General features: G+C 37.1%; 3 protein-coding genes across 9 annotated transcripts in view; 2 read left to right on the top strand and 1 right to left on the bottom strand.

Annotated features, from left to right (window-relative positions):
- Positions 1-604: 604 nt before the first annotated feature.
- LOC141377159 (uncharacterized) lies at positions 605-26,836 on the bottom strand. Its single transcript, XM_073920771.1, has 4 exons — positions 26,716-26,836; positions 25,889-25,956; positions 25,067-25,751; positions 605-3,050 (listed from the first exon to the last, which is right to left on the bottom strand). Exon 3 carries the CDS (start codon positions 25,733-25,735, stop codon positions 25,085-25,087), a length of 651 nt encoding a protein of 216 aa, XP_073776872.1. The 5' UTR covers positions 25,736-25,751; positions 25,889-25,956; positions 26,716-26,836; the 3' UTR covers positions 605-3,050; positions 25,067-25,084.
- On the top strand, positions 1,869-3,068 carry zmp:0000000801. The gene has a single exon (XM_005156592.3). It carries the CDS (start codon positions 1,869-1,871, stop codon positions 3,066-3,068), a length of 1,200 nt encoding a protein of 399 aa, XP_005156649.1.
- Positions 7,481-27,401, top strand: part of mavs (mitochondrial antiviral signaling protein) — a 31,414-nt gene continuing 11,493 nt past the window's right edge. For 2 of the 7 annotated variants that reach the window (XM_073919673.1, XM_017358758.2), the window contains exons 1-5: positions 7,502-7,551; positions 14,102-14,167; positions 16,005-16,135; positions 16,239-16,419; positions 19,425-20,086. In XM_073919673.1, coding sequence (XP_073775774.1) covers positions 16,013-16,135; positions 16,239-16,419; positions 19,425-20,086 — 966 coding nt within the window. In that variant the 5' untranslated portion in view covers positions 7,502-7,551; positions 14,102-14,167; positions 16,005-16,012. Of the gene's footprint in view, positions 7,552-14,101; positions 14,168-14,273; positions 14,537-16,004; positions 16,136-16,238; positions 16,420-19,424; positions 20,087-27,401 lie in introns of those variants that run through there. The other 5 variants (XM_073919671.1, XM_073919670.1, NM_001080584.2 and 2 more) reach the window with 5 other exon arrangements.

Consider the following 27,401-nt stretch of genomic DNA (forward strand, 5'->3'; position numbering starts at 1 on the left):
GGGGATTCTTTCAAAAAGAAGATGGAGCAATAAGCAGAAAGTGATCCATTTATATTAAGCTAGGATTATTCTGATTGGATTATTACTGATTACGGATGAGAGGCCAGCGGTGCACAATCATATCACATGCTCCTCTCAAAATTAGTTTATAAAACTTCACTACTGAAAGTATGTATCGAATGCTGATAAAGTTGAAGTAAGAATTATTAATCCCCCCTGAATTATTATGTTCCCCCCCCCCCCCCCCCCCCCCAATTTCTGTTTAACGGGGAGAAGATTTTTTCACTACATTTCTAAACATTATAGTTTTAATAACTCATATTAACTGATTTATTTTATCTTTGCCATGATGACAGTAAATAATATTTTTAATATAAATAATAATATATTTCACAATTTTCAATACATTTAAAGGCTTAGCTAGGTTAATTAGATTAACTAAGCAAGTAAGGGTAGTTAGCAAAGTTATTGTATAATGATGATTTGTTCTGTAGACTATCGAAAAAATATATATAGCTTAAAGGAGCTAATAATTTTGACCTTAAAATTGGTTTAAAAAAAATTAAATCTGCACTCTGAAATAAAAGTACAAAGACTGTCACCTGGTGGTTCAAAGAGAAAATTTATTGATATGGACTTTTCAAATACAAAAACATAGAATCGCTTTAGTACAATTTGTGTATGATAATAGACATTCACAATATTCAACTTTTTTTAAGGAATAAAACATTAATGCAGTCATGCACCTGTTTTGATGGCTAATATGACGATGATTTTATGTTTCACAAAAGTTGCTGTAAAACTAAATAAATTGCTAAACACTACTGACATGAAAGTGTAAAACCTGCAGCCCACAACAAAGTTGAGAAGTTATTGCGTATCATATTTAATAAACCGTTTAATATGAACGTCAAGTAATTTGGCTCCCATGGATGATTGAATACTATTCAGATAATGCCATTACGCTGCTGTGCCATCAGCCAACTATTGCATTGCTGATTATGATTTCCTTCACAACACACGCAGCGATCTCAGATAAATTTATCCAGACATTTTAATCTGATTCGCGAACTTGTTTGAAGAACCAAATTAGCGAGTGATCAGTTATGAAGATTAAAAAAACCAGAATCAAATGATCTTGGATCATTTAAGCAAGGTACGAAGAACGGACCCCTGGAATTGAGTTTGAGACCCATGACCCATGGTGTTTTTTATGTTTTTGGTGCACAAAATTGTTCTTGGACTTGTATGATTACAGTTGCACCACATGAAATGTTTTGACACTTGTTTTTGCAGAAATGTTGCTTGGAGGATGAAAGAGCTCTCTGATTTCATCTAAAATATTTTCATTCGTGTTCTGAAGATGAACGAACGTCTCAGGTGTTTAGGGCAGCATGCAAGTTAGTAATTAATAACATAATAATTAGTAACTTAATCATAATAATAATAACCTTTCAATGATGTTTTTGACAAGGATATTTAGGTTCTCTAGAAGACACCATAAAATAAAGCATTACCATTCATTTTCTAGTTAAAATAGGCTTAAAATCTGCTTTTAATCTAACAATTCAGTACTGTAGCAAGGCACTGTCCAGACACAAAAAAGCTATGACAGAAATCTGATTGAAACAGTGATTTTAACTTCATTCATACTACAACGGTGAGGCCATTAGTACATTTCAGACACACAAAAGACAAATCTGGGTTTGTGTTTCCCTTCAGCTACGATGACGTTGATGCTTGACAACACTGAATGGCATCTTTTCAGATGAAGCCATTTGAAGCCAAGCGCAACTAAAGGAATCCTGCATAGAAGTCACATCCACATCAGAGCAGCTCCTGCTGGATAACATCTAATAGAGTCTGACATGGCAGCAAACAGCACTTTTGTGAGTTTTGATGGTGGCATTCAACGACTTGAAGGTGAAGACACCAAACTAATCATACCAGCTGTTCTCAGCACAATCAGCGGGATTGGCATTGGTGGAAATCTTTTGGTTCTCGTGGTACTAATCTACGTTTTCGCCAGCCAGAGTGCATCCGAGGCATACGTCATGCTCGCCAATTTGAGCGCAACTGATCTGTTGATACTTTCTTTGTGCGCTCCTGTACGCGCAATCACATATTACAAGCAAACGTGGACACTCGGGATACTGGCTTGCAGAACTACTGAATGGATCCAACACAGCTGTCTGGCGGTCAAAGCTTTCACATTGCTTGCAACGAGTCAAGCGCGCCATAGCTTCTCCAGGAATCCAGAAGACCAACTGAACTTTCGTCAGAAGAATGTTGTGATAACCCTAGCCCTCATATGGACCCTCGCGCTATTGTTTCCGGTTCCTGACATCCTTTTCTCTAGGTTAAAGGAAGAGGGAAACATCAGTCTCTGTATCTCTGAACGTACCTTCAACTCCCAAGATGCAATGCGAATATTCCATAAGTTGCTGCCATTAGGCATCTACGTTCTTCCGGTCATCCTCTCTGCTGTGAGCCACATTAGGAACATCTTCCTCATCAAACCAAGTTCAAATGACGAAGCTTTTTTTTCACGCCAGTATGAGAATTCCTTAATGTATTTAAGCATCATTGCCATCAACACGCTCCTGATGCTTCCCGAATGGGTGTCTTGGGTATGGATGCGTCATAAATCTAGTGAAAGCTGCAAACCTTCAGCTGCTTTGCTGATTTTCGCTCAGGTGTGCGTTTATTTGAGCAGTGCCGTCTTTCCTGCTGTTCTTCTCACCATGTATGTTCCACTCAGAGAGAGTCTTGGGAATCTGTGCTCTTTGTTGGCTTGTCGACAGAGTAAACACAGGCTTAGGAATGTCAATGAGATGCGCATGGTGGTCATGAAAGTGCTGGATGAACGGGCATGTGCAACTTTATCAGACAAGCATTCAGATGCATCCTGTCAAACTCTTCCAGATCTGGAGCATTTTTGGAGCGAACGGCGAAACACTACGGTTGCTGAGGATAGTGACCCATTACCATGGGAGAGACTTGTTCAAAGCAAGGTTGAACTCCAGCCCTTGACGTCTGTTGTACCCCTGCTGGAAAATCCAGTTTAATATGTTATTGTAGATGGAGAATGATGGATGATCAAAGATGGCTAACCATCTAGAAATCCACTGCCCAACTTGTCACACCATCAAAAGTTGGTCAAGCTGTTTATTTGTTTATTTTTTGTAGCATGTTAGCTCATGAATAATATAATTTTATATAAAACATGATGGCATAAGCCTTGTAATATTTTGGCGGCATTGAGAGTCAATTGTGGATTCATGTATTGGCTAAATGCATGTATAAACTACACAAAGGTTTTGCACTGCATTGTTACTCAAAAAGGTTACATGAATAATTTTGAAGTAAACAATCTTATTGCCACTGGTCTGCTTTTGTTTTATCGTATATTATATAATATAAATGTTTGTATATAAATATATGTTTTAAGTTCATGTAAACAATAAAAAATTGGTTTGTTATGATGATGTGATTTGTTTATTTCAAGACTTCATTTGCAAAGTAATCCTCAAATGTATCATCAAACATATCATTAAAAATACATATATATTGCTATGTTTACATTTATTTGATATCAAAAGAATGAAAAGAATGTAAGGTCTGTGGCCAACAAACATCCTGTCAGCATGTTGTATTGTGTTACAGGCTTTATTAGTGCCGTATGAATAAGTAGCTTTAGGTGCTTTTTACATGAGGTGCTTTTAAAAGATCATGGTTCGTTCAACTAAAAGCCTCCTTTTGGTTACCACAAATTACACTCTGACATTTGCTCTCTTTTTCTCTCTCTTTTATTTTTCTATTTATGTTTTTGAGAATTCAACATACTGTGTGTGAAATGCAATATGAAGACAGCCCTTAAAAACATGCAACCCTAATAAAACTAGATTTTTTTTTTTTTGCATCAATAACCTAAAGCATCTTGACCGATTTGTTTGATGTAGGCGTCTCTAGTATATATACATACATACATTTAAAAAAAATGTGTGATTAGAAACAGTTCAATTCTACATTTACAAATTATAAAGTGCTATATGTATTTTTACCGATTGTGTAAGCTAAACATAAGGCCAGTGATTTGTAGATGGTATACTACCTATACTATAGTGGCTAATATGTACACAATTGCATATTGCAGACAGTTGATCAGTGAGAGGTTTACTGTAGCCAGAGGAGACATGCACATGTTATTCATAATTTTTAATAGTATCATATCCATTACCAATGAATAGAGTGAAAAGAATTAATCGGTCAAGTGAAAGAAATGGACAGTACAGCTTCACTTTGTATATACATCACCATCTACTGGTCTTCTTTTAGTTGGTCAGGCAATCATTTATCACAGTCTAATAATATTCACTCAAAAAAAGATTATTTTTTGGTTCCACTGAGAACCCTTTTATGTCCATTTTGTCAAATGTTAAACAGAAGGATATTATGATTATTCTTTGTATAAATCGAAATCGGTTCTTCTATGGCATCATTGTAAACCCTGTGTTTATAAAGATTCATTGCACCTTGTAGGCCTTTGGACAGGTAAATATTCACTTTTCTTTAAAAGATACTTTATTAGGCATTTGTTAAATTGTGCATTTTCATCTCTTTCTGTTTTTTTAATTAACACTGACAATATATTTACTTTCCATGTCTATAGCAAAATCCATATCTATACCATTCATTTTCTTTTCTGCTTAGTTACTTTATTGATCTAGGGTCACCACAGTGGAATGAACCACCAACTTATCCAGCAAATGATTTTACGCAGCAGATGCCCTTCCAGCCGCAATCCATCACTGGGAAACACCCATACACTCTCATTCACACACATACACTACAGACAATGTTAGCTTACCCAATTCACCTGTACCTAATGTCTTAACACTTGTGGGGGAAACCGGAGCACCCGTAGGAAACCCACGCAAATGCGGGGAGAACGTGTAAATTCCGTGTAAAAAACCAACTGATGCAGCTGAGGCTCGAACCAGTGACCTTCTTGCTGTGAGGCGACAGAAAATAAAATACAACCAAATTATAAGACTATTATAACATTCCAAGTTATTATTGCTTTTGTTAGCAGTTTGTTTGGATTAAAATCTTACAAAATCATGAGTGATCAACCAACACTGTAAAGTCTTTAGTATATGCGCATACCTGTGATCCTGCATCTGCGTGGTATATTCAAAGTTTTATAGTTACATTATGGGTGGTTCTTGTGATCCTTCATCCTTTATTAGAGTGATAGATAGCCCTCAAGAGTACAATAAATGACTTAGACTTTAATTTTTTCCCAAAGTTTTAAAATGATTTTCTTGTAATGTCAGTGGAGGATGGTGATTATACAAAATGTATTATTCAATGAGAAAAATGCAATATTATGGTTTTAGGGTGTTGCAGGATGTAAACACTGCTAGAAGACTGGATGAAATAACTGATTTGAAAACACTCAGTATTAACAAAAAGGACATGTCTTTCTGGTGCGGATAAAAACAACACAAAAAAGTGTAAAAATAGTAAGATAAACTTCAATTTAGAAAATCTGCAAGCGTTTACTGTTTCATTCATTCATTTTCTTTTTGGCAGTCCCTTTATTAATCTGGGGTCGCCACAGCAGAATGAACTGCCAACTTATCCAGCACGTTTTTACACAGCAGATGCCCTTCCAGCCGCAACCCATCTCTAGGAAAGACACACTCATTCACACTCATACACTACGGAAAATTTAGCCCACCCAATTCACCTGTACCGCATATCTTTGGACTGTGGAGGAAACCGAAGCACCCGAAGGAAACCCACGCAAACACAAGGAGAACATGCAAACTCCACATAGAAACGCCAACTGACCCGAACCAGCGACCTTCTTGCTGTGAGGCGACAGCACTACCTACTGCACCATTGAATCACTGTTTACTGGTTCATTAACATATCTGTAATAAAAATAATATTGTTTTTCTTAAACTTGGTAATAAGAAAAAATAAACTTCTGTTTTATGAATTTGGTAATTTACTTACCGGGTAGGGTACTTGCGGGATAATCTGTACAGAGAATTTGATTATCTTTAACGCCAATGGGCAGGTGGTTGTTTTTGAAAAAAAAAAAAATAATAAAAATAAATAAATAAATAAATAATAATAATAATTTATTTTAATTTTAGCTTAGTCCCTTTATTTATCAGGGTTCACCATGGCGAAAATGAACCGCCAACTTATTCTGCATATGTGATATGCAGCAGATGCCCTTCCAGCTGAAACCCAGCACTAGGAAACACCCATACACTCTCATTCACACACATACACTACAGATAATTTAGCTTACCCAATTTATCTATAGTGCATGTCTTTGGACTGTGGTAGAAACCGGAGTACCTGGAGGAAATGTACGCGAACTTGGAGAGAACATGCATACGCCACAAAAAAATGCAAACTGACCCAGCCAAGGCTCTAAACCAGCAACCTTCTTGCTGTGAGGCGACAGTGCTACCCACTGAGCCATAGACACTAGAGTCTACAAAAATACTAGAAGGAAGGAAGAAACACAGCTACATCAAATAAAATTGATAATGGTGTTTTAGATTGGAATTGGCAATTCATATTGGTTGCACCGAGGGGCCCCCCCAGTAAAATTCAGTTTTCAAATTTTTTTATTGTGAATAATAATAACTGGTCAAATAAAATACAAAAATAATTCAATCAAACCTGGTGTTTTGAAAAGGCTAAAACTATTATGATATAATTACTTATCTTTCATATTCAATAATTCTGACGTGTACGATGCTTTGAAGTGATGTATCATTTAATTTCATTTAAATTTCACTGTCCTTGCATCCTTTCCTTGCGTCCTTCCCTTGCATCAAACGGGATGCACTAAATGGAATTGAAACTGCTCAGTTTTTGTCAGCTAGCTTTATGTATTATTTAATTTATTTGCGCTTTCATTTTCTCTAAAAATGACTGTATCTAGAAACTGGAATCCGTAATTGCTGCTGAAATTGGACCACACTTATATTTTGATGATGACATCAGCGATCACCCACTATCTGAGAGATTTAGACACACAACCTTAAATGTTCTTTTATGACTTTGAACTAAACTAGCAAGTCCAATTGGCAATGTAGCGTATTCATCCGCTCCCTTCCTGTTTATCAGTTGCATCATTATCTGCTCTTTTACAGCTATCATACCTTTAACAGCTGCATAATTAAAATATAACTATGTATTACAAAGTTTACCTAACCAGGCAGTATGCTTTCTACCTCACAGTTTGTCCACTAGTTGCACCCGCCAACAAAATAAAATAGCCTATATAAAAATATGGCCCAATTCAAAATCAACATTCCAAAATCCTTTTAAACACGGAAATATGAGAATTTAGTGTCGTAATACTGTATCAAGTTGATCCACAGTTCTGAGATCCAATGAAAAGCGCAACGTGCGCTCTGACAGGGGAGGGCTGAGCTTTAAATGCAAGACGGAAGACGTGCATATCGAAAGTTAGTAGTAGAAGCCGCGAGAGGTAGACTGACCTTCATTTAAACGGTAAGATTAAAAACAATACATTACTACAGTGTGAGTTCTTTTGTGAATAAACGACACTCTTTGTTTCGTTTGTAAAGTTCGGTTGCGTAATGCTCGCGCACCATGTTTAGACAATGATGAAAATGTAAATTACAGTACAAACAGGCGGATTGTTGTTTTGAAAATACACGTCACATGAATTTAAAATGCTATAATTGAACATTTATGTTTATACGACTATTTTTCCTTGAAGAGTCGACATACAGCACAAAGAGTGTATTCTGTTTATTTACTGCAGGCTATTACTCGTATGTATGGCTTTGAAATGTTATATACAGCTCAATTTAGTGGTATGCTGTATATCAATGCATGTTGACGTTTCCTGATCAAATCACCTTAAAGTGCCTTCTTCTAGACTTTACAGGGACGTTTAGAGGACATTCCTTGTGAGAGTAGCTTTGCCAGTTTCCTTGAACACAAGCCAGTTAAACAGTCTGTCATTGTGACCTCTACCTCGTGCTTTAAACCCTATAATAATTTATTAGAAACTGTGAATAGTCTTGGATCTGGCTGGCTGCACATTAGCTCTGTGCAAAGAAAAGCACCTGACTACTTTAGTGTGACTAGGAGTGAATGAAGCCTCGTGTATCTGTTATCATTAAAGAGATGACAGATAATAATAACATATGGCTTTGTTCAGGGTAAATTTTTTTGTGTTTGACCTTTGAGTGCCGTGCTTTAGTTTAGAAGAGGTGTGCTGTCACTGAATCGGACAACAGATTATAAATGCTGAGCTGTTTAAGTGCAAACAGACCAAGGTTCAGACTAAAAACACAGCGTGTTCATAGGCATTCTGTCAGCATGTCCTGTGGAAAATATGGAAAATATTAATAGTATGAATCAGTAGCCTAGTTGTGAGATGATTGATGTCTGGTAAATGTTGTGGAGCTTTTGTTGTTGTTTATTTTATATCAATAGTTATAGCTACTGAACAGGTCTAATAGCACAGCTATCCACTGAAAAGCAGGGCGTTGCTTTCTTAAAAGCAAAGGATCCTTTATCCTTTTTTTTTTTTGTATAATATGCAAAAAGGTACATACATTTGGATCATACAAATACAAAGAAACATCAACAAAAAAAACATAACCAAATAACAACAAAAAAACAAAACAAAAACAATATAGTCAGGTACTGTTAGGTGTGTGTGTGTGTGTGTGTGTGCGTGCGTGCGTGCGTGCGTGCGTGTGTGCGTGCGTGCGTGCGTGCGTGTGTGCGTGTGTGTGTGTGTCCATGTAAAAGTAACTTGGTGGACAGGTCAGAGTACATACATAAGGAACAATAACAGTCAATAAATAAAGCAAGTATCGCAGATATAAGTAAAACAGATAGAAAGAAACCAGTCAGAGGTAGGGAGTAACAACAATGCTTAGTAATGTATGATAGTAATAATGACAGTAAAAAGAAAGGACAACAGTAATAATAACTGACAATGATAATAAATCACAAGTACTACACCAACTATTACTACAGAAAGTTACTTATATTACAACTACTACTGCTGCTACTACAGCCACAACCACGACTATTACTACTATAATGTCTACTAATACTGATACTACCACAACAATGACTACCACTACTGATACTACATCAGAGTCTGCTACAACTAATACAACAACATGTACTACTACTATTACTACTACAACTACCGCCATCACTGCTACTACAACATGTACATTAACAACATCTACTACTGGTACTACTACACCAACAACGACTAATACTGCTACAACGACACCTTTACTACTTCTGCTACTACTATACCAACAACATCAACTACTACAGGAACTACTACTTCAATAATCACAATTACAAACGATACTACTACAATAACTACTACTACTACTACTACAACACCAACAACAACTACTGCTACTACTGCTACAACGACACCTTTACTACTTCTGCTACCAGTATACCAACGACATTAACTACTACAGGAACTACTACTTCAATAAATCACAATTACAATCGAAACTACTACAATGATTACTACTACAACTACTACTACAACTACAACAACTACTACTGCAACCTTAATAATGAAAATAGTATTAATAATTAAAATAATGATAATGAAAAGATAACAGGAGGACAGGTCAGAACAGTAATAATAATAATGATAACAAAAGTAAAAGTAATACCATTAATGATAAAAGTGACGGGGGGGAGGGGAGGTTGGGAAATCAGGGAGAGGACAGTATCCTTAATCCTACAAAAAAAAAAACAAGATAGATATTGCGACAGGCCTAATAATGTTTGCATCACTTCTCGAAGAACTACAGCTTGCGTAGTGAATGCTGCGCATGAAAACATCAAATATAATAGTGTCTTTACCACAAAGTTCTTTCAAAACTGTTCTGTGAGATGATTCCATATGGTTATGTGATTATTAGTAATGCTGAATCAATGAAAGCAGTTAAACAGTTTTTTAAGGAACACTATGGCTGCGTCCGAAATCGCTTACTACTCAGTAACTACTCTTACTACTGCATTCGAGTTTAAATGTACTACACGGCCATTAGAAAAGTACGTTCTACACAGTATTAATGTGAGTAGTATGAACTGAACTCGGATGTACTACACCCGCCATTTTGTCATGATCACGTGAGTTGCACTTCACTTCCATTTATGAACTCTCTCGCAGGGCATCATGGGATCGCGTAGCGTACATCTGATGCACACTTCAGAATCTCTTACGCCCTATTCACACGGGGCTTCAGCGTCAACGCTTGACAGAGGGCGTGTCTGAAGTTGGAGCTGAAACGATCGTCATAGAAGCGTCAGCCAATGAAATTCAGTCAGCAATAGGCCACTGTCTGAGCTGGTGTATTTGCATACAGCGATCTGATTTGCTGACGCTTCCGTTGGCGCTTGAAAAGTTTAGCTGGTCCCAACTTCTGCAGCGAGGAACGCTTCTGAAGCGGCGCCGACGGATCCACAATGCAGTTCGGCAACGCCTGACGTCACCCATTCAAAGTGAATGGGAAGCGTTGACGCTGACGCCCCGTGTGAATAGGGCATTAGGAAGTAGTAGAAGTCATCTGGGTACTTCTCGCATACTATTTTTCGAATTCTATTAATTCAGACATACTACTCGGCTCGCATGCTGTTTTTAGCATACTAATGTATATAATATGGAAGCATGTGATTTAGTATGCAGCCCATGAGGAATTCCTGTTTTTTTTGTGAGTATTTGTAGTTTCACGCGAGAGTAACCTCTGGACACTGGAGGAAATTTACTAGTGATCACACAACTGTGTTTCCCTGACAAGTATGTACATGACAGTCAATGACGTTTGCAATTTTCATTAATTCATTTTCTTGTCTGCTTAGTCCCTTTATTATCTGGGGTTGCCACAGCAGAATGAACCGCCAACTTATCAAGTACGTTTTTATGCAGCCGATACCCTTCCAGCTGCAACCCATCTCTGGGAAACATCCACAAACAGTCATTCACACACACACTATGGACAATTAAGCCTACCCAATTCACCTGTACTGCATGTGTTTGGACTGTGGGGGAAACCGGAGCACCCGGAGGAAACCCACGCGAACTGAGGGAGAACATGCAAACTCCACACAGAAATGCCAACTGAGCGGAGGATCGAACCAGCGACCTAGCGACCTTCTTGCTGTGAGGCAACAGCAATACCTACTGCGCAGCGTTTGCACTTTTATTTCAGTTAATTGCTTAGCCTTAATCTACTTTATAGCATTTACGAACACAGGCTTTTGACATGTGCACTACAAAGATTCATCCCCTTTCCAGCATCTGTTTAGTTTGCATGTAAAAACTGTATAGGTATTGTATAAATATACTTTGGAAACTCTAAATTGTAAAGTTGAAGGAGGTTTTGTTTTCAGTTGTTAACCCCAAACTGCCTACAAGAAATATTTGCTATGTCCATGCAAATTTTTATTTCTATTTCCATTTCTATTTATCTGTTTGTACAGCACTTTGGGCAACCCTAAATGTGGTTTGAAAAACTCTACACTCAGCTTTGTACATGATTTCCATTTGTCTTGGAAAAGCAGAAATATGCGTAATTGGACATTAGGAGTTGCCAACACAATCTCACGGCAATTCGTAACTTTTTTATTTAGTGGCTAATTCGTATGAATTCGTATGATCTAATTCGTACAATTTAGTACGATTTGCTTATCCCCCAATGACGGTTGGGGTTAGGGGTGGGGTCAGGTGCCACGCCTCCTTTTTAAAATCGTACCATTTCGTACGACTGAACTCGTACGAATTCCTACGAATTAGCCACTAAACTGGCAAAACGTAAAATACTTACATTTCTCGTGAGATCAGGCTGGAGTTGCAGCACAGCTGTGATTTTCTACTTTGACGCTGGCAATCATTAATCTTACAACAAGCAGTGTTATGTCCAGGTCAGATCAGTTTGTTCAGAAATATTATAGCATTTATCCTTGTGAAGGTTATTTTTCTACAGCCTCTATGTGTTGTCTTAGACAAAAAGGCCTACTTTTGACATATTTAAGTGCAACTTATTGTAATGGACTAAAAGGTTTTGTAAATATGTTGGGTTTTGAAATTATGTGCAGTGTCAGTGCATTTGTCTGCATAAGACTGACATACTGTACATAATTGCATGATATGGTAAAACATTTAACGGCATCACAAACAAGTAATTACTAGTAACTAATGGCTTTTTATCACCGGCCCATTATTAAGATATTGACTATTTATTAGTACTTATAAAGAACATAATCTGGATGACCTTATTCTAATCTTAATAACTATTAATATGCAGCAAATTAGGTGTTTATTGAGGCAAAAAAAATATGTTTATTAATAGTGAAAACTGTACCTTATAATAAAGTGCAACTGAAGAGTAAGTGTGTATCAGTATTAGCAGGATACATTAGCTAGACTAAGGAATGGACAAACTTGCAAATAAGCTCCTGTGAGAGTGGATTGAAGTTCAGGGGCATCCCCAGGACTGATGAGTAAATGTTGCAAAATGATGCAAAATCACACATCACATTCTTTACATCTGTTATTGTTTATATTTTCTTTTGATTTAAGGTTGCAGTTATAACAAATGCATTTTTGCTTTAGCTGTTTTGCAGTCACATTAGAAATCACTTTCTAATAAAGAACAAAGGCAAGCTTAAGGATTTCCCCAAAATTCTTAAGCACATAACAGGTTTCACTTTCAGTTAACTGCTACCCTCATTCAGAAGTGCTGATGTATTATATGAGATGATGCAATAATACTTCAGCTATAGTCAATACACTGAGGCTTGCCTACTGATTATACAAGGGAGGGCTATTCAATTAGTTTGTCATGGGGGCCAGTTCATGAAAAGCATCCCAAATGAGAGATATGTCTTGCAATATAAGTGATGACACAACAGCATATAAGAGCCCATATGCTGTATTTTTGCTCCTTAACACACCCACGTTGGCTATTTCTACATTAAAATGTTAATATATTGTATTTTTAAACTACATGATAACATCACAACATTATACAATGCGGCTCTTTTACAAACCTATTCAAATGTTGTATTTCGAAGCACAACAAAATCAGTGTATTGCTCAAGTAGGCTTCCTCTACATTCAGACACATTCATATGTTGTTTTAAACTTTTTAACTATTAGGGATGCAACGATTATAGATTTGGTTTTACGATTTTAGTCTGAAGAATAATCATTGTTTCAATGTTATTACTAATATTAGCATTTATTAAATTCAAAACAGTCACAAATACAGCACAAAATATTAATAAAACAAACAATAGTCAATTTCTCTCTTTGGACTTAAAAATAAATGAAAAGGTTTTTGATTTAAAAATGAGTGATAATTTTATAATGAAAATAAATGACAGAACAATAAATAAATAAATAAAAATAAGAATAAATAAAAAGAGTATTTGTCTAATGTTAATTTAAGCAAGTGTGTCAGTGCGCTCTACGAGCCGTGTGCACACCACTTCCAATATGCGCATGTGTTCATTGAAAATAATGAACTTGCATGTAGAAAACACGTAATATGTGAAAGGCCTGCTGTTAAAGTTAATCCAATGTGCGTGCGTATTATCTTCGGTCTAATCTCGGAACTTTAGACTTGCACACAATTGGCTTAACTTTGTTAAGTTGCAGCCATTTTGTTCCGTGCAACAAAAACGTGGCGTTGAGGTGCCTTTAGGATTAATTAAACGTAATGAATGAAAGCACGGATAATAGTAAAATCAGCTAACCATTGGATTCCTATTAATGATATCTGTGCATTGTACAAAAGGCCTTTTCTACAAACATATCCAAATATTTTTGGCTGTCCACGCCACTCACTTAATGTCAGGTGACTCTCTGCACAGCCTTCAACTGTAGCTTGTGCTGTATAGAACAAATGCATGTCAAATAAAATTTACATTGATGTCTTGGTCACACTATTTGGAGGGCCGAAACAGATAGCCTCGGGGGTCAGGTTTGGCAGGCGGGCTGCTAATGATAAATATTTTGTCTATTTTTTTCCAGGGCTGATTTGAAATTCAGATTCAGAGACTCAGAGAAGAAGCCATTGGATTTGACAGTTTAAAGCAGGTACTCATTTAAAAGAATATATACTGTTGCCCCCTGTTTATTTTTTCCCCAATTTCTGTTTAACAGAAAGAAGATTTTTTTTTCAACACATTTCTAAACACAATAGGGAAATTACCAACCTATGTCACACATGACGTCACAACTGTGCATACCGGTTGGAAAAAAGAGAGGTTGCAACAGCAAACATGTCGTGTTGTGCGGTAGGATGCCAAATTCGAAAACTTACATTTTTTAATTTTAAGTAAATCGTCCACCACACTGCTTTTAATGCCAACCGCAGGCGTCTTTGGCTAACAGCCATCATATGAGCTGAATGGAGTGAAAACCTAATTAAAAATGCTCGACTCTGCAGTTCTCATTTCATATCAGGTAAGTTCACGCTATGCTGTATCATATACATTAATCTTTTTTTGCAGCAACAATTTCAGCAAAAACAATTAAATATTGTTAATTAAACTGCAGACACTGAATGCTAAAAATGAGGTGTAAAAATGTAAGTGCACATACCCTGCCATACAGGTGCAGTGGTCAGAATGTAGTTGTTTTGCTTGTTGATGATTACCATGGCCTTGTATAGTTCCATCTTCTTTTCTTGTCTTTGGCTAGGCAGAACCTCGGTTTTTAGCACTACAAAGTTTAACGTTAATTTTGCTGAATAACTGTGCTTATGACTGGGTGAAAAGCTGTTATAGTACACTGAAAGCATTATGTTAATAATAATAATTATGTAATCAATATATGTTGTGATGAGTCAGAAGGCATTGAATCCATTTGCAAGCTTTATTAAAAGCACACATACAAACAAACACAAAGGGGCAATCCAAGAGACAGAACGTGGGACAGGCAAAAGTTCAAAGGCAGGCAGATATCTTACTGGTCCGAATAACAGGCTGGAGATCAGGGGCAGGCAGATGTCTTTCGTAATCGTAGAACAAGCACAGGGTCAGAAACACAGATCAGTCCGAAGCAGGGAGTATGGAACGCTCAGAAATGACAGCCAGGCAAATCAAGACTTCACAACGAACCGGAGAGTGAGTGCGGTATATATACACGAGAGCTAATGAGTTGCACCTGGACCGCAATCAGTGCCAGGTAGCAGGGCTTATGGGAGTTTGAGTCCGTGAGTCGAATTAGAATTCTGGCGATGGCTCCCTCTGGTGGTGCACAAGAGGATTGGCATCGCCCTCATTTACAACAATATAACTTATCTCTGATACAGCAATAAACTGTACTGCATCGAATGTCATTCTCTCACTGTAAATGCTAGTGCTTTCGTTTTTTTCTTCTTCTGCAACCTTGCTGTGCACGCATCCTGAATGTTTACAAACAAGTAATTCGTCTATAGTTTTAATTACTCATTTCTAATAACTAATTTATTTTATATTTGCCATGCTGACAGTAAATAATATTTTACTAGATATTTTATTGACACTAGTATTTAGCTTAAAGTGACATTAAATGTTTAACTAGGTTAATTAGGTTAACTAGGCAGGTTAGGGTAATTAGGCAAGTTATTGTATAACGATGGTTTGTTCTGTAGACTATTGTTAATAATATATATAGTTTAATGGGGCTAATAATTTTGACCTTAAAATGGCTTTAAAAAAATGTAAAACTGCTTTTATTTTAGACAAAATAAAACAAAAAGACTTTCTCAAGAAGAAAAAAAAAATTATCAAACATACTGTGAAAATTTTCTTGCTCTGTTAAACATCATTTGGGAAATATAAAAAAAATAATAAAGGGGGGCTAATAATTCTGACTTCAACTGATATTATTGTTTTTTCTAAGAAAATCACTAAATAAAACTAATTTTCATTCTTTCCCTCTTGTTGAGAGTGAAAAATGTCACTGACACGTGAGCAATTTTATAACAAGGGAATTAGGCCGTATATGGGTCGTTTTGCAACAGATATCAAAGTAAGAGAGATCTTACCTTATCTGCAATGCCTCACAATCTCTGATCGGGTAAGTGGATTCAAATTTAACCACAAATAATATCAAAATTATACCCAGATATGCAACAATAAAAAAGCTCAATTCAAATTATTTACTAACTATACTGTTGCAGGAAGAGATCGAAGCCAAGAAAGAACAATATGGAAACTACAATGCTGTGCAGACACTTCTGGACAATCTGCGCAGGCGAGAGAACTGGATTGATGAATTCATCACTGCTCTGCGGAAGTGTGAACTTGGAAGTCTGGCTAATGAGATGAGCGACATTTATGACAGGATCAGGGGGATCACAAGTAAGAGCTTACTTGTGTTTAAAGTCTGGGTGAAATCAAAATAGACAAAAATTACTTTGTTAGCTCATATTGCTCTTCTTGAGTTAAACAATGGCCCGTGCAGGTTATTTCTGAGAAAAAAAAAATTTAATCTTTAACCAAAATCTGAGAATTTGCTTTTGCTCTGGAATGATATTAATTCTCTGATGATGTCATTTTAAAGGATTGAGATTCCTTAAAGGGTTAGTTCATTCAAAAAAAAAAAATGTTATTAAATACTCACCCTCAAGTCGTTTCAAACCTCAGAGACCTTACTTCTTCTTCGGAATACAAATGAAAACATTTTAGATAAAATCTGAGAGCTCCCTCCTCCTCCATTAACAGTCTGAATAATCCTCAAAACAAACCATATACCTTCAGTGGTTCAATTAGAAAATTATCAAGTTGCATTAATCATTTTTTAACACATAAAACAAGAATAACAACAGTGCTGTCGCATACCTCTGATGCACCTGTTCTTGGTTTTAAAGAGAAGAATTTGCATGCAGGTATCCAGAATATACCTCAAGTACACAGCGCCTTTTAAATGCATGTCCTAAATTAACACTTAGGAGAAGAAAATGTTAAATAAAGTTTTTATTCTAGTTTTATGTAAGTCCACATCATTTTAATTTAGATTACAACAAAGGATGAACAAACGTGGACTGTTTCGTTTTTTGGAATTTTTCTGGAGCCTTATTGTCTTTGGAGTATAATAGAGTTCTCTGATATAATCTGAAATATCTTAATTTGTGTTCCAAAGACGAAAGAAGGGTTTTGGGGGTTTGGATAGACAAAGAGTAATTATTGACAGAATTTTCATATTTGGGTGAACTGTCCCTTTTACTGCTTTTCTCCAAATTTTAGATGGCTGAGATTGAGAAAAAATACAATTTTGCCCTGTATTTAGTATTACATTCTAGATCAAAATATGTCAAAATTAATAGTTATTTTGACTTTGATAATAAAATTTAGTATTTTTTCAAGTAACTTAGTTTAGCCCCCACCAGCTCCACCCATGCATGTCTATAAAACGACTTTGGAATAAATGCCTAGTGAACAAATCAGTGCCTAAATGAATGAATATGCCTGGTAAATTCCTTTTATAAATCTCTGATTTCAGAACCGTAAAGTTTTCACTTAAAGCATAGACGTTGACCTGTTTCTAGTCTTATTCTGCCATCTCATTTAGAAATTAACACAATTATGTCAAAATATTGATATATTATGTCATAATAACAACTTAAAATCTCGAAATAACGAGATATTATGTCGCTAACGACTTATCTCATTATTATAATTATTGTGTGTTTAAAATGAGATAATATCTAACGAAAAAATATCATAACAAGATAATATCATAACGAGAGAAATATCATAATGAGAGAAATATCATAACGAGATAAAATTATAACGAGAGAAATATCATAACGAGATCATGTCTTTTTCTTTTTTTCCCAGTTTCAGTTCAGGGCTTCTGTACACAGTACAGGAGTAAATCTAGCTATAACTTTTTTTTTGGTATTGTGTGATTCAATTTTTTTCCCTTATTTATGTTTTCCATCACATTGTGAGACCCTGATCTTTCCTCTGACATCTTTTAGCCTTAAAATGTTTGGAAAACGTGACTTTTATGAACATTTTTAATAGTTTAAAGCAGTCATGTCCAAACTCGGTCCTGGAGGTCAGGTGTCTTGCAAAGTTAAGTTCCAACCGCAATCAGACACCCCTGGGCTAGCTAATCAAACTCTTACTAGGCTTTCTAGAAACATCCTTGCAGCTGTGTTGAGGTAAGTTAGAGGTAAAATCTGCAGGACACCGGCCCTCCAGGACCAAGTTTGAACAAGTGATGCAGTTGAAGTCTGAATTATTAACCCCACTGTTTATTTTTTTCCCCTGTTTCTATTTTATGGAGAGAAGATTTTTTCAACACAAACAATAGTTATAATAACTCACATCTAACAAATCTAACAACTGATTTCTTTTATCTTTTTCATGATGACAGTACATAATATTTACTACATGTTTTCAAGACACTACTATACAGCTTAAAGGACAAATTAAAGGCTTACTAGGTTAATTAGGTTAACTACGCAGGTTAGGGTAATTAGGCAAATCATTGTTTAATGATGGTTTGTTCTGTAGACTATCGAAAAATGCTTCAAGGGTCTAAAAAAAGAATGAGAATGAGAAGATTAAAAACTACTTTTATTTTATTCAAATAATTTTCCCCAGAAGAAAAATAAATATTATTGGAAAGACTGTGAAAATGGGCAAAGCAGTGGCACAGTATGTAGTGTTGTCACCTCACAGCAAGAAGGTCGCTGGGTCGCCGGTTCGAGTCTGTGTGTGTGTGTGTGTGTGTGTGTGTGTGTGTGTGTGTGTGTGTGTGTGTGTGTGTGGATGTTTCCCAGAGATGGTTGTGGCTGGAAGGGCATCCGCTGCATAAAAAATTGCTGGATAACTTGGCGGTTCATTCCGCTGTGGCGACCCCGGATTAATAAAGGGACTAAGACGACAAGAAAATGAATGAATGAATGAGACTGTGAAAATGTCCTGGCTCTGTTAAACGCATTTGGGAAATACTTAATAGAGGAAAAAGAATTCAAAGGGCGGTTAATAATTCAACTGTATATTGTCTGGGTTGGTGTTGTGTAATATGGTACAAAAACCTTGTAGTAAACTACCATTACATTTTTTGTTATTTAACAAACTTATTTTTCTGTAATGTTTCGTAAACATTATATTATTTCAAACTACTAAAATGTCAATAAAAGTCACTTTGTTAGACTGTAGAGTTGAATTTTCAACATCAAAAGTTAACAGAGCAGAGATTAAGGTTCCTTGACAATTCACTACTGTAAAAACAAGGAAAAAACTAAATTAGGAAACGTTAATTAACAGATGTTTTTTACAGTGCAGACTTCAAAGCAAATTATGAAAAAGAAGGCCATTTTATGACTTTTCCCTTTATTTTTTGTCTATAGGTGGACCCAAACCTACAGATACTCTAGCTCCTTCTTTAACTGGAGCCACAGCAACCGTTACAACGGCAACAGTTCACACTGTCCCACCTACTACTCTTCCTCTGCTAATGCCACCTGCAGGAGATGCCCCAGTACATTCAACTGCCCCTTGCAAACAAGCAACACAGGAACCGTCTCCTGATTCTGTTCTTCAAGTTGCAGAGACACAGCAGGTGGAGCAAGTTTCTCCTCCAGCTCCGGCACCTACACCTGAACCAGTTCCCCAAACTGAAATCACACCACAAGTTATAGCACCTTCCCAAGCAGCTCCTGACATGTCCTCACCAATTAATTTAAAAGTCTTAACACACACTGGAGAAGCTGTTACCATAACACCTGTTTCTAGAGCACTAGATAGCCTTGGCTTTACAATCACCTCATCTGCTGGTGAATCTCCCATCTCCACCTCATGTACTCAAGCGTCCATCTCAAACACTTCTCAAATCCAATTGACAAGGCCTTGCTCGACCACCCAGAGCTCAGGGAATATACAGGTGCCAAAAAAAGAAGTCAAAGACTTGGACACTTCTGAGAAGTTCCCGGTCCAAGACACTAATCTCCCATTGCGACAGGAAAGAACATTTCAGGGGCCTGAAGAGACTTCCGACCCAATTGCAAATGAGGTAATAATCAACTCAAAGCACTTCACTGTTTTTCTGTGAAAAAATTGGGACAGAAGGGGTTGTCACATCAAAGATATTTAATGTAATTCCTGTAAGTATTGTCAAAAATAAGCATGTACCACAGGAACAGGGAATGGATTTAGTTCAATTTAGTAGAATTTAGTAGAATCAATCTAAAGGGGCCATTCACACAAAGTGGGTCTTTGCATCTAAAAAGGTGTGGCACAGCGCTCAGTTGGCAAATAAAACAATTCTTATGACTATTTGCAACTGTAAAAAGAAACGTGCAATGCTTGCTCCGCCTCTGGGTTCTTCTGATTGGTTCCCTGCTTTAGAACTGACATGCATGAGGGGCACTGCTTGTAAATTTTGAGATTAGGTGCGTTTGACTTGCCGTTTAGAATTTTTTATTTAAATTTACTTTACTTTTATTTAAAATCTACAAAAAAATCACAATATGAATAATTTACACATTTTTATATCATAATTAAGGATAAACAAGAACATTCAAAAACCCTCAGTCCCCCATCCCACCCCCAAGGAGGAGAATAAAAAAATAAATAAAAAAACACACAACAACATTAGCACCTACAAGAGTTGTCAAAGCAACTAAATAAATATACATAAAATATAAATAACACATGCACACATTAATAAAAGGAGTAGAGATCTTTCTTAAAAAAAAAAAAAAAAAATATATATATATATATATATATATATATATATATATATATATATATATATATATATATATATATATATCAGTGAAGAGGTGAGTTGTATTGCTGACAAAATTTATTAGAGGATCCCAGTATTTATAAAAACTTTTCAGTGGAACCTACTAATGTAAACTTAACTTTTTCAATAAATAGAAAAGTTATCAAATTTTCTAACGATGAGTGGGAGGAGGTTTAAGAGACTTCAAGTGTAATAAGATCCGTCTTCAGGCTACAGTGACGCAAAGATGAAGCAATAGCCCTATCCAACTGCTTGAAAAAAGATGTTGGTAAAAACACTGGGAGGGTCTGAAAAAAGAACCAAAACTTCGGCAAAACAAAAAACAAGAACAAAAAAAAAGAACAAAGGAATGCAAAATATTTACCCACAAGTAACGAAACTTTGTGAAGCATAAATTAAATGGCAGCATCTTAGCTGGGATTTGTTCAGCTAAGCTATTTATTGGAAAGCAAAAACTTTTACTCATATTGAGTTTATATCCAGAGAAAGATCCAAAGGTGTTAAGTACAAGCAAAAGGTCTGAGACTGAGCCAACAGGGTTCGAAACATAAAGCAAGAGGTTATCAGCATAAAAGAGACGCAATGTTCTGTCCCTCCCCTAAAAATACTTGAAAAGAGCAGGGTATTTCTGAAAGCTATGGAAAGAGTTTCTTTTGCTAGAGCGAATAAGGGTGGAGAAAAGGGACAGCCTTGACGAGTGCCTCTTGTAAGGGGGAAATATTGAGAACACAAAAAGTTTGTTCTTACACTGGCAACTGGATCAGTGTATAATAGACGTATCCAAGACAAAAAAGGGGCCAAAACCAAATCTGCCTAATATAGTGAAGAAATAGTTCCATTCTACATGGTCGAAGGCCTTTTCCACATCTAATGCAATAACTATTTCACTAGATGAAGAGGGGGATGGGGAAAATAATATTTAAAAGCCGTCAAATATTTGATGATAATTGTCAACCTCTAATAAAACCAGTCTTATCCTCAGATTAGATTATTTCATCAGATTATTTTTATAAGACAGGGATCCAGACGGGAAGCCAGCACCTTAGCTAATAATTTTACATCCGAATTTAACAGACCTATGGGCCTCCAACTGCCACACTCCTCTGGGTTTTTTGCCTCGTTTAAGTATAAGTGAAATAGAAGCTTGAGTCAAAGTTAAAGGAAGAGAACCATTTGCTAAAGAATCCTTATACATATCTAACAATAAAGGTGCCAGTTGTTTGCCAAACCTTTTGTAGAAATCGATCGGAAAACCATCTGGACCTGACGCTTTACCATTTTGCATAATCTGAAGTCCTTTCAGAATCTCACTAAATTCTAAAGACTTGTCAAGATCCACTGATACATCTGTATCAATGCAAGGAATATCTAAGCTGTCTAAAAACCAATTCATAGTGGATTCATCTTCTGGAGTTTCTGATTTATAAAGACTGGAATAGTAAGAGAAGAAAATTAAATTCAATTCAATTCAGCTTTTTTTGTATAGCGCTTTTACAATGTAGATTGTGTCAAAGCAGCTTCACATAAATGGTCATAGTAACTGGATCAGGGTAGTTCAGTTTTTAGTGTTTAAGTTCAGTTCAGTTTAGCTCAGTTCAGTTTGGTTTGAAGTCATTATTGAGAGTCCAAACACTGAAGAGCAAATTCATCAATGAGTAGCTTTTCAGATCCTGAACTATGCAAGCCAGTGGCGACAGCGGAGAGGGAAAAAAACTTCACCAATAGAAGAGTGCAGAAAAAAAACCTTGAGAGAACCAGACTCGGTTCGGCACGACCATTTTAATTTCTCCGCTGGCCAAAAGTCTCTCCAAAAGCTCTGTTTAGAGCTATTTATAATTTTATCTAGCTCTTCCTGTTCTAAGATTTTGAAGCACTGTAGGTTATTATTATTATGATGATTCAGTGAAATGTTTATAGGATTTGGAGTATAAGCTGGTGCAGAAAGTTTAGCATCTCCTATTTTCTGTCTAAAGCCTTCTATTTTATCACTGAAAAAAAACATGAAATCATCACTACTAATTTGTGGTGGAACATTATGTTCCAAGGATGACCGATTATTTGCTAATTTAGCAATGGTGTTAAATAAAAATCTAGGATTGTTATGATTATTTTCTATCAGTTTGCGCACGTGCTCAGCCCTGGCAGATTTTAGAGCCCTCATATAGCTTGACATACTGTCTTTGTACGCAATTCTAAAGACCTCTAAATTAGTTTTTTTCCATCTACGTTCCAGGGTTGCTGTTTTGAGAGCGCGACTATGACTATTATACCATGGAGTAGTTTTATTCTCTCTAGCCTTTTTTAATTTGATGGGTGCCACAGTATTTAGTGTGCTAGTAATGATGGCATCTATACTGCTGTTTACTACATCAAGTTCATTTGAGTTTGCGAGTGCAATACGAAATAGAGAAAGATCAGGTAAGTTATTTATAAATTCATCTTTGGTTGACGGAACGATAGTTCTACTAGGGCGAAATATTGGAGAGGTTTGCTAATTTCTAATTGCTAACACAGCTTATATAGTAAGAGGTAGTGGTCTGTAATATCATCACTTTGTGGTATAATGTCTACATCAATGACCTCAATTATATAAGACAGAATTTGATCTAATGTATGCTTTAAGCGGTGGGTTGGACCCACAACGTTTTGCTTTATCCCAAGTGAATGTAGTAAATCCATAAACGCGAGCCCTAATCTATTGTTAGATATGTGGATGTTAAAGTCACCGACAATTAGTATTTTATCAGTTTTGACTAGTAAGTCAGAAATAAAATCAGAAAACTCTTTTAGAAAATTGACATAGGGTCCTGGCGGTCTATATATGGTGATTAAAGCGAGAGATAACATAGGTTTTTGCATAGTACCTGAAAGCCGGACATTAAGCGCTAATACTTCAAAGGAGCTAAACATAAGTCCGTTTCTCTGATTAACATTAAGTAAATCACTGAAGATTGATGCAACTCCTCCACCACGACCAGTTTGATGAGCCTCATGTTTATATAGGAATCCTGGAGGAGTTGCTTCATTTAAGCTAATATAGTCATTTTGTTTTAGCCAGGTTTCAGTGAGACAGAGTGCATAAAGATTGTTATCTGTTATTATTTCATTTATGATAAGTGCTTTAGGTGCTAGTGACCTGGGGCCTCATGTATCAACGCTGCGTACGCACAAAAACTTTGTGTACGCTAGGTTTCACGCTCAGAATCGCTCACGTTTGGATTTACTGAATGTAGGAATGTGCGCAGCTCCACGCCAGCTTTATGGCTGGCGTACACACATTTTTTGTGCGTGTCTGTTTTATTTCCATTGGCGACTCATAGAGGCAGTTGTGTTAAATTGCTCTCTACAAAGTGTCTTTGAGCCTTGCAATGGCAGCTGTATGAGACATGTTCATTTAGCAGGTATATAAGGTTTCCATACCATACAGTTGACCAGCCAAACATTAAAGCACAATTTGCAGCGGTCGCCTGTTTTCCCAATGTAATCGAACCGAGTTCATGCTCGAACGTGTCAAAACATGATGATATGCGTTTTTCGAGCTGCGCCACTGAGACTGTTAAGGGTACTGCAACAGTTTACAGCTATAAATCGCACTATTTCTTTTTAATTCACTCAGTGCGATGTTCAGACCCAACTGTGTTAAACGCATCAGCTAAACCCTCTATTTTTTTCTTTTGTTGTTAATTCCGGAGGACAAATTTGCAAATAACACAGATTTTCTCCGGTCTACCTCCGAAAGCTGCACCTCCAATTCATATTCTGTTCAAAGTTTCTCTACTTGCTTGCTTTTGCCTTTGCTTTTTCGTTGGGTTTTGCCAAAGTAGAGTCATTTGCATATTCGTACGGGGGAGGAGGCAGGGAGGGGTTTTGTGCTTGTGCATGTTGCGCTCAGTTTCACCTTCATTCAGATGTACTAAAGAATATGCGTGAGATTTGGCGTACGCAGTGTTTCATACATCTGAATTTTTTTTTGCATATGCACATTTACAGCTTTGTGCGTACGCAATGTATTAGTATGATTTCCAGCTTTATGAAATTTGTATTTTCACATTTTACTGGTTTTTCTGGTTTGATTCTTAATAGATTATTTCTAGAGCACACAGTACGTTTGTTTCTTGATCTAATAATACAAGGAACAGACACAGTCTCTATGGGATTAGCCAGATATGCATTACTGATGTTTAAGTAGGACGAACAAGAGTCTATGTGGTTATAATGTGAATTTTTGGTATTTTTACCTACTAGTCAAACGGAGCAAAGTTATCTGAAGATGTTGTCCGACAGAAGTTCAGCTCCAGCTCGACTGGGGTGCAGGCCGTCAGCACGGAAAAGCCTAGGACGCTCCCAGAGAAGATTCCAGTTATTAGCAAAGAGCAATTTCTGTTCTTTACACCATGTTAATAGCCATTCATACAGAGCAAAAAGTCTACTAAACCTTTTATTTCCTCTGCGGTAGGAAGGAAGCGGCCCAGAAACGATGATTTGCTTGGCGGGCGAGGTACGTAGAACAGTCTCGATCAGGCTCCTGAAGTCCTTCTTCAGGATGTCTGACTGCCGCAGCCCGGTGTTGTTTGTCCCCACGTGGAGGACGACGACACCAGGGCTCTCTGCAGCAGCCAGGATCGTTGTAATCTGTGTAGAAATATTCTTAACTCGGGAACCAGGAAAGCAGAAAGTAAGTACTTTGTTAGCTTTGGAGGAGGCGGCGCGGACGTGGCGAACGATCGAGTCAACGATGATGGCCACAACGGGACCCATCAAGCAGAGAGGGGAGAAGCGGTTCTCCATGGAGATCTCGAACAAGGGAGGAGGAGACGTCTTGCCCCGGGACCTGGCAAGCACCTTACGCGGCTGCACCCAGGCGCCGTGGCAGCCGAGTGTCGGCGTGAACGACGCCTGGCCAAGCCGCATCTCTGGTGCACTGGACCTGGACAGAGAAACACGCGGGGTTGAGGTAGAAGGAGTGATGTGGTTGTATCTTTTGCTTACCTTAGATGATGAGGCGGCCTTAGCATTAGGCACAACAAGCAGAGCTCGTTGTTCCCGCAGCCGCGTCCACCTCACCTTGAGGGTGCGAATCTGGGACTCCACTGCTTCCAGCTCCAGCTCCAACGCCTCTATCGATGCTTCTCCTGGGCACAAGGACAGACACACAAGCGACAATATACAGGGTGAAGAGCAACGCCAGTAAGTCAAATAATGAGTGAATGAAGAAGGTCGGTAGTTTTAGCTGACCAGCAGTGCTAGCAGGCTAAAGCTACAAACAACAGGCGGATGCTCAAGGGACAGAACGTTTTAAAGTAATTTTGTTTGTATACATGTATTAAGGGTTTGTTCACCCTAAGTAGGAGAGACCTACTTAGGTCATTAAAATGTCATTAATGTCAGAAGGATTCTTAGTTAACAAGCCAGAGGAGTCATGCACCTGAGTAATTAGACGAGGGGCAGCTTGCTAGTAGCCAACCAGCTTTATCTCCATATTAATAATAAGTAACTTTAGTTCTTCGTAACATGGGATTATTAAAAAGCTGTCTATCAGTCTCAACTATGAAGTCAAGCAGATCCTTTAACTTTTGTTTCCTTTGCTTGTACTTATGACCAGTGTATGAAATAGTGTGACCTCTGATTACCACTTTAAATGTTTACCATAATAAAGAAAGGGAAACAGCTTCATATTTATTTGTCTCAATAAACACATCTATATTATTGTAGCAGACCCCATCCGAATGATGGCCGAAACTTTACTGATGTTTCAAGTTCCTTTATTTACATTCCTTTACTCTTGAAATCACCGTAAGAGCTGAGCAAACCAATACAAAACCATACATCAGCATTCTTAGATATCTTCACAAAATATGTATTTCTCACTAACAATATATGATGAAACAAACCTTATGCCTTTTCGGGGGGCAGCTGATTAAACTTGTAAACAGTCCTTTTCAGTACGAGCTCTAGTTAAACTGTTATGAAACGTCCGCTTTACCTTCTGCTCTCTCATTTATTTTCTGCTCTGAAAAACGGATTTCCTTTCAAAATAAAAGTCCCCCACAAATAATAGAAATGAAATGATCTTTAAACATGAAGAAATGCAAGATAACACCTTTACTTAAGTCTGTTACACTCCCACCAAATTATCAATGTTCCACAAACATAACTAATTTCCAATTATAACCCTCTTTGGAAGTGTATAAAGTGCAATAAAGTCCCATTGTAAATGCATTCACTCTGCTTCCAACAACAAGACCAACTTTTGAGCGGGTCTATCTACTATTGAGATTTTATGCATTCTTTTCCTTTCTTGTTTAATCTCTTGTCGCCAAGTGCTACTTTGGCTTTTCTTACAAGTCCATCCGGGCTCAGAACAGTCTCTATAATCCTTCCTAGTCTCCATTCACTCCTAGGCAATGTTTCTTCTATATCCATGACCACATCACCAATTTGAAGGTTCCTTTTTGGAGCATGCCAGCGTTGCCTTGCAATGATATTGTGTAGATACTCCTTTTTCCATCTGCTCCAAAACTGTTCAGCAAAGGTACTGTACACGTCTCCATCTCTTTTTTGTATACATATCCTCTCT

Source organism: Danio rerio, chromosome 13, assembly GCF_049306965.1.
Source record: "Danio rerio strain Tuebingen ecotype United States chromosome 13, GRCz12tu, whole genome shotgun sequence".
Taxonomy (NCBI): domain Eukaryota; kingdom Metazoa; phylum Chordata; class Actinopteri; order Cypriniformes; family Danionidae; genus Danio; species Danio rerio.

Excerpts from the sequence above, each read along its gene's own strand:
- zmp:0000000801 (XM_005156592.3), top strand. The coding sequence starts at position 1,869 with ATGGCAGCAAACAGCACTTTTGTGAGTTTTGATGGTGGCATTCAACGA.
- LOC141377159 (XM_073920771.1), bottom strand. The coding sequence starts at position 25,735 with ATGCGGCTTGGCCAGGCGTCGTTCACGCCGACACTCGGCTGCCACGGC.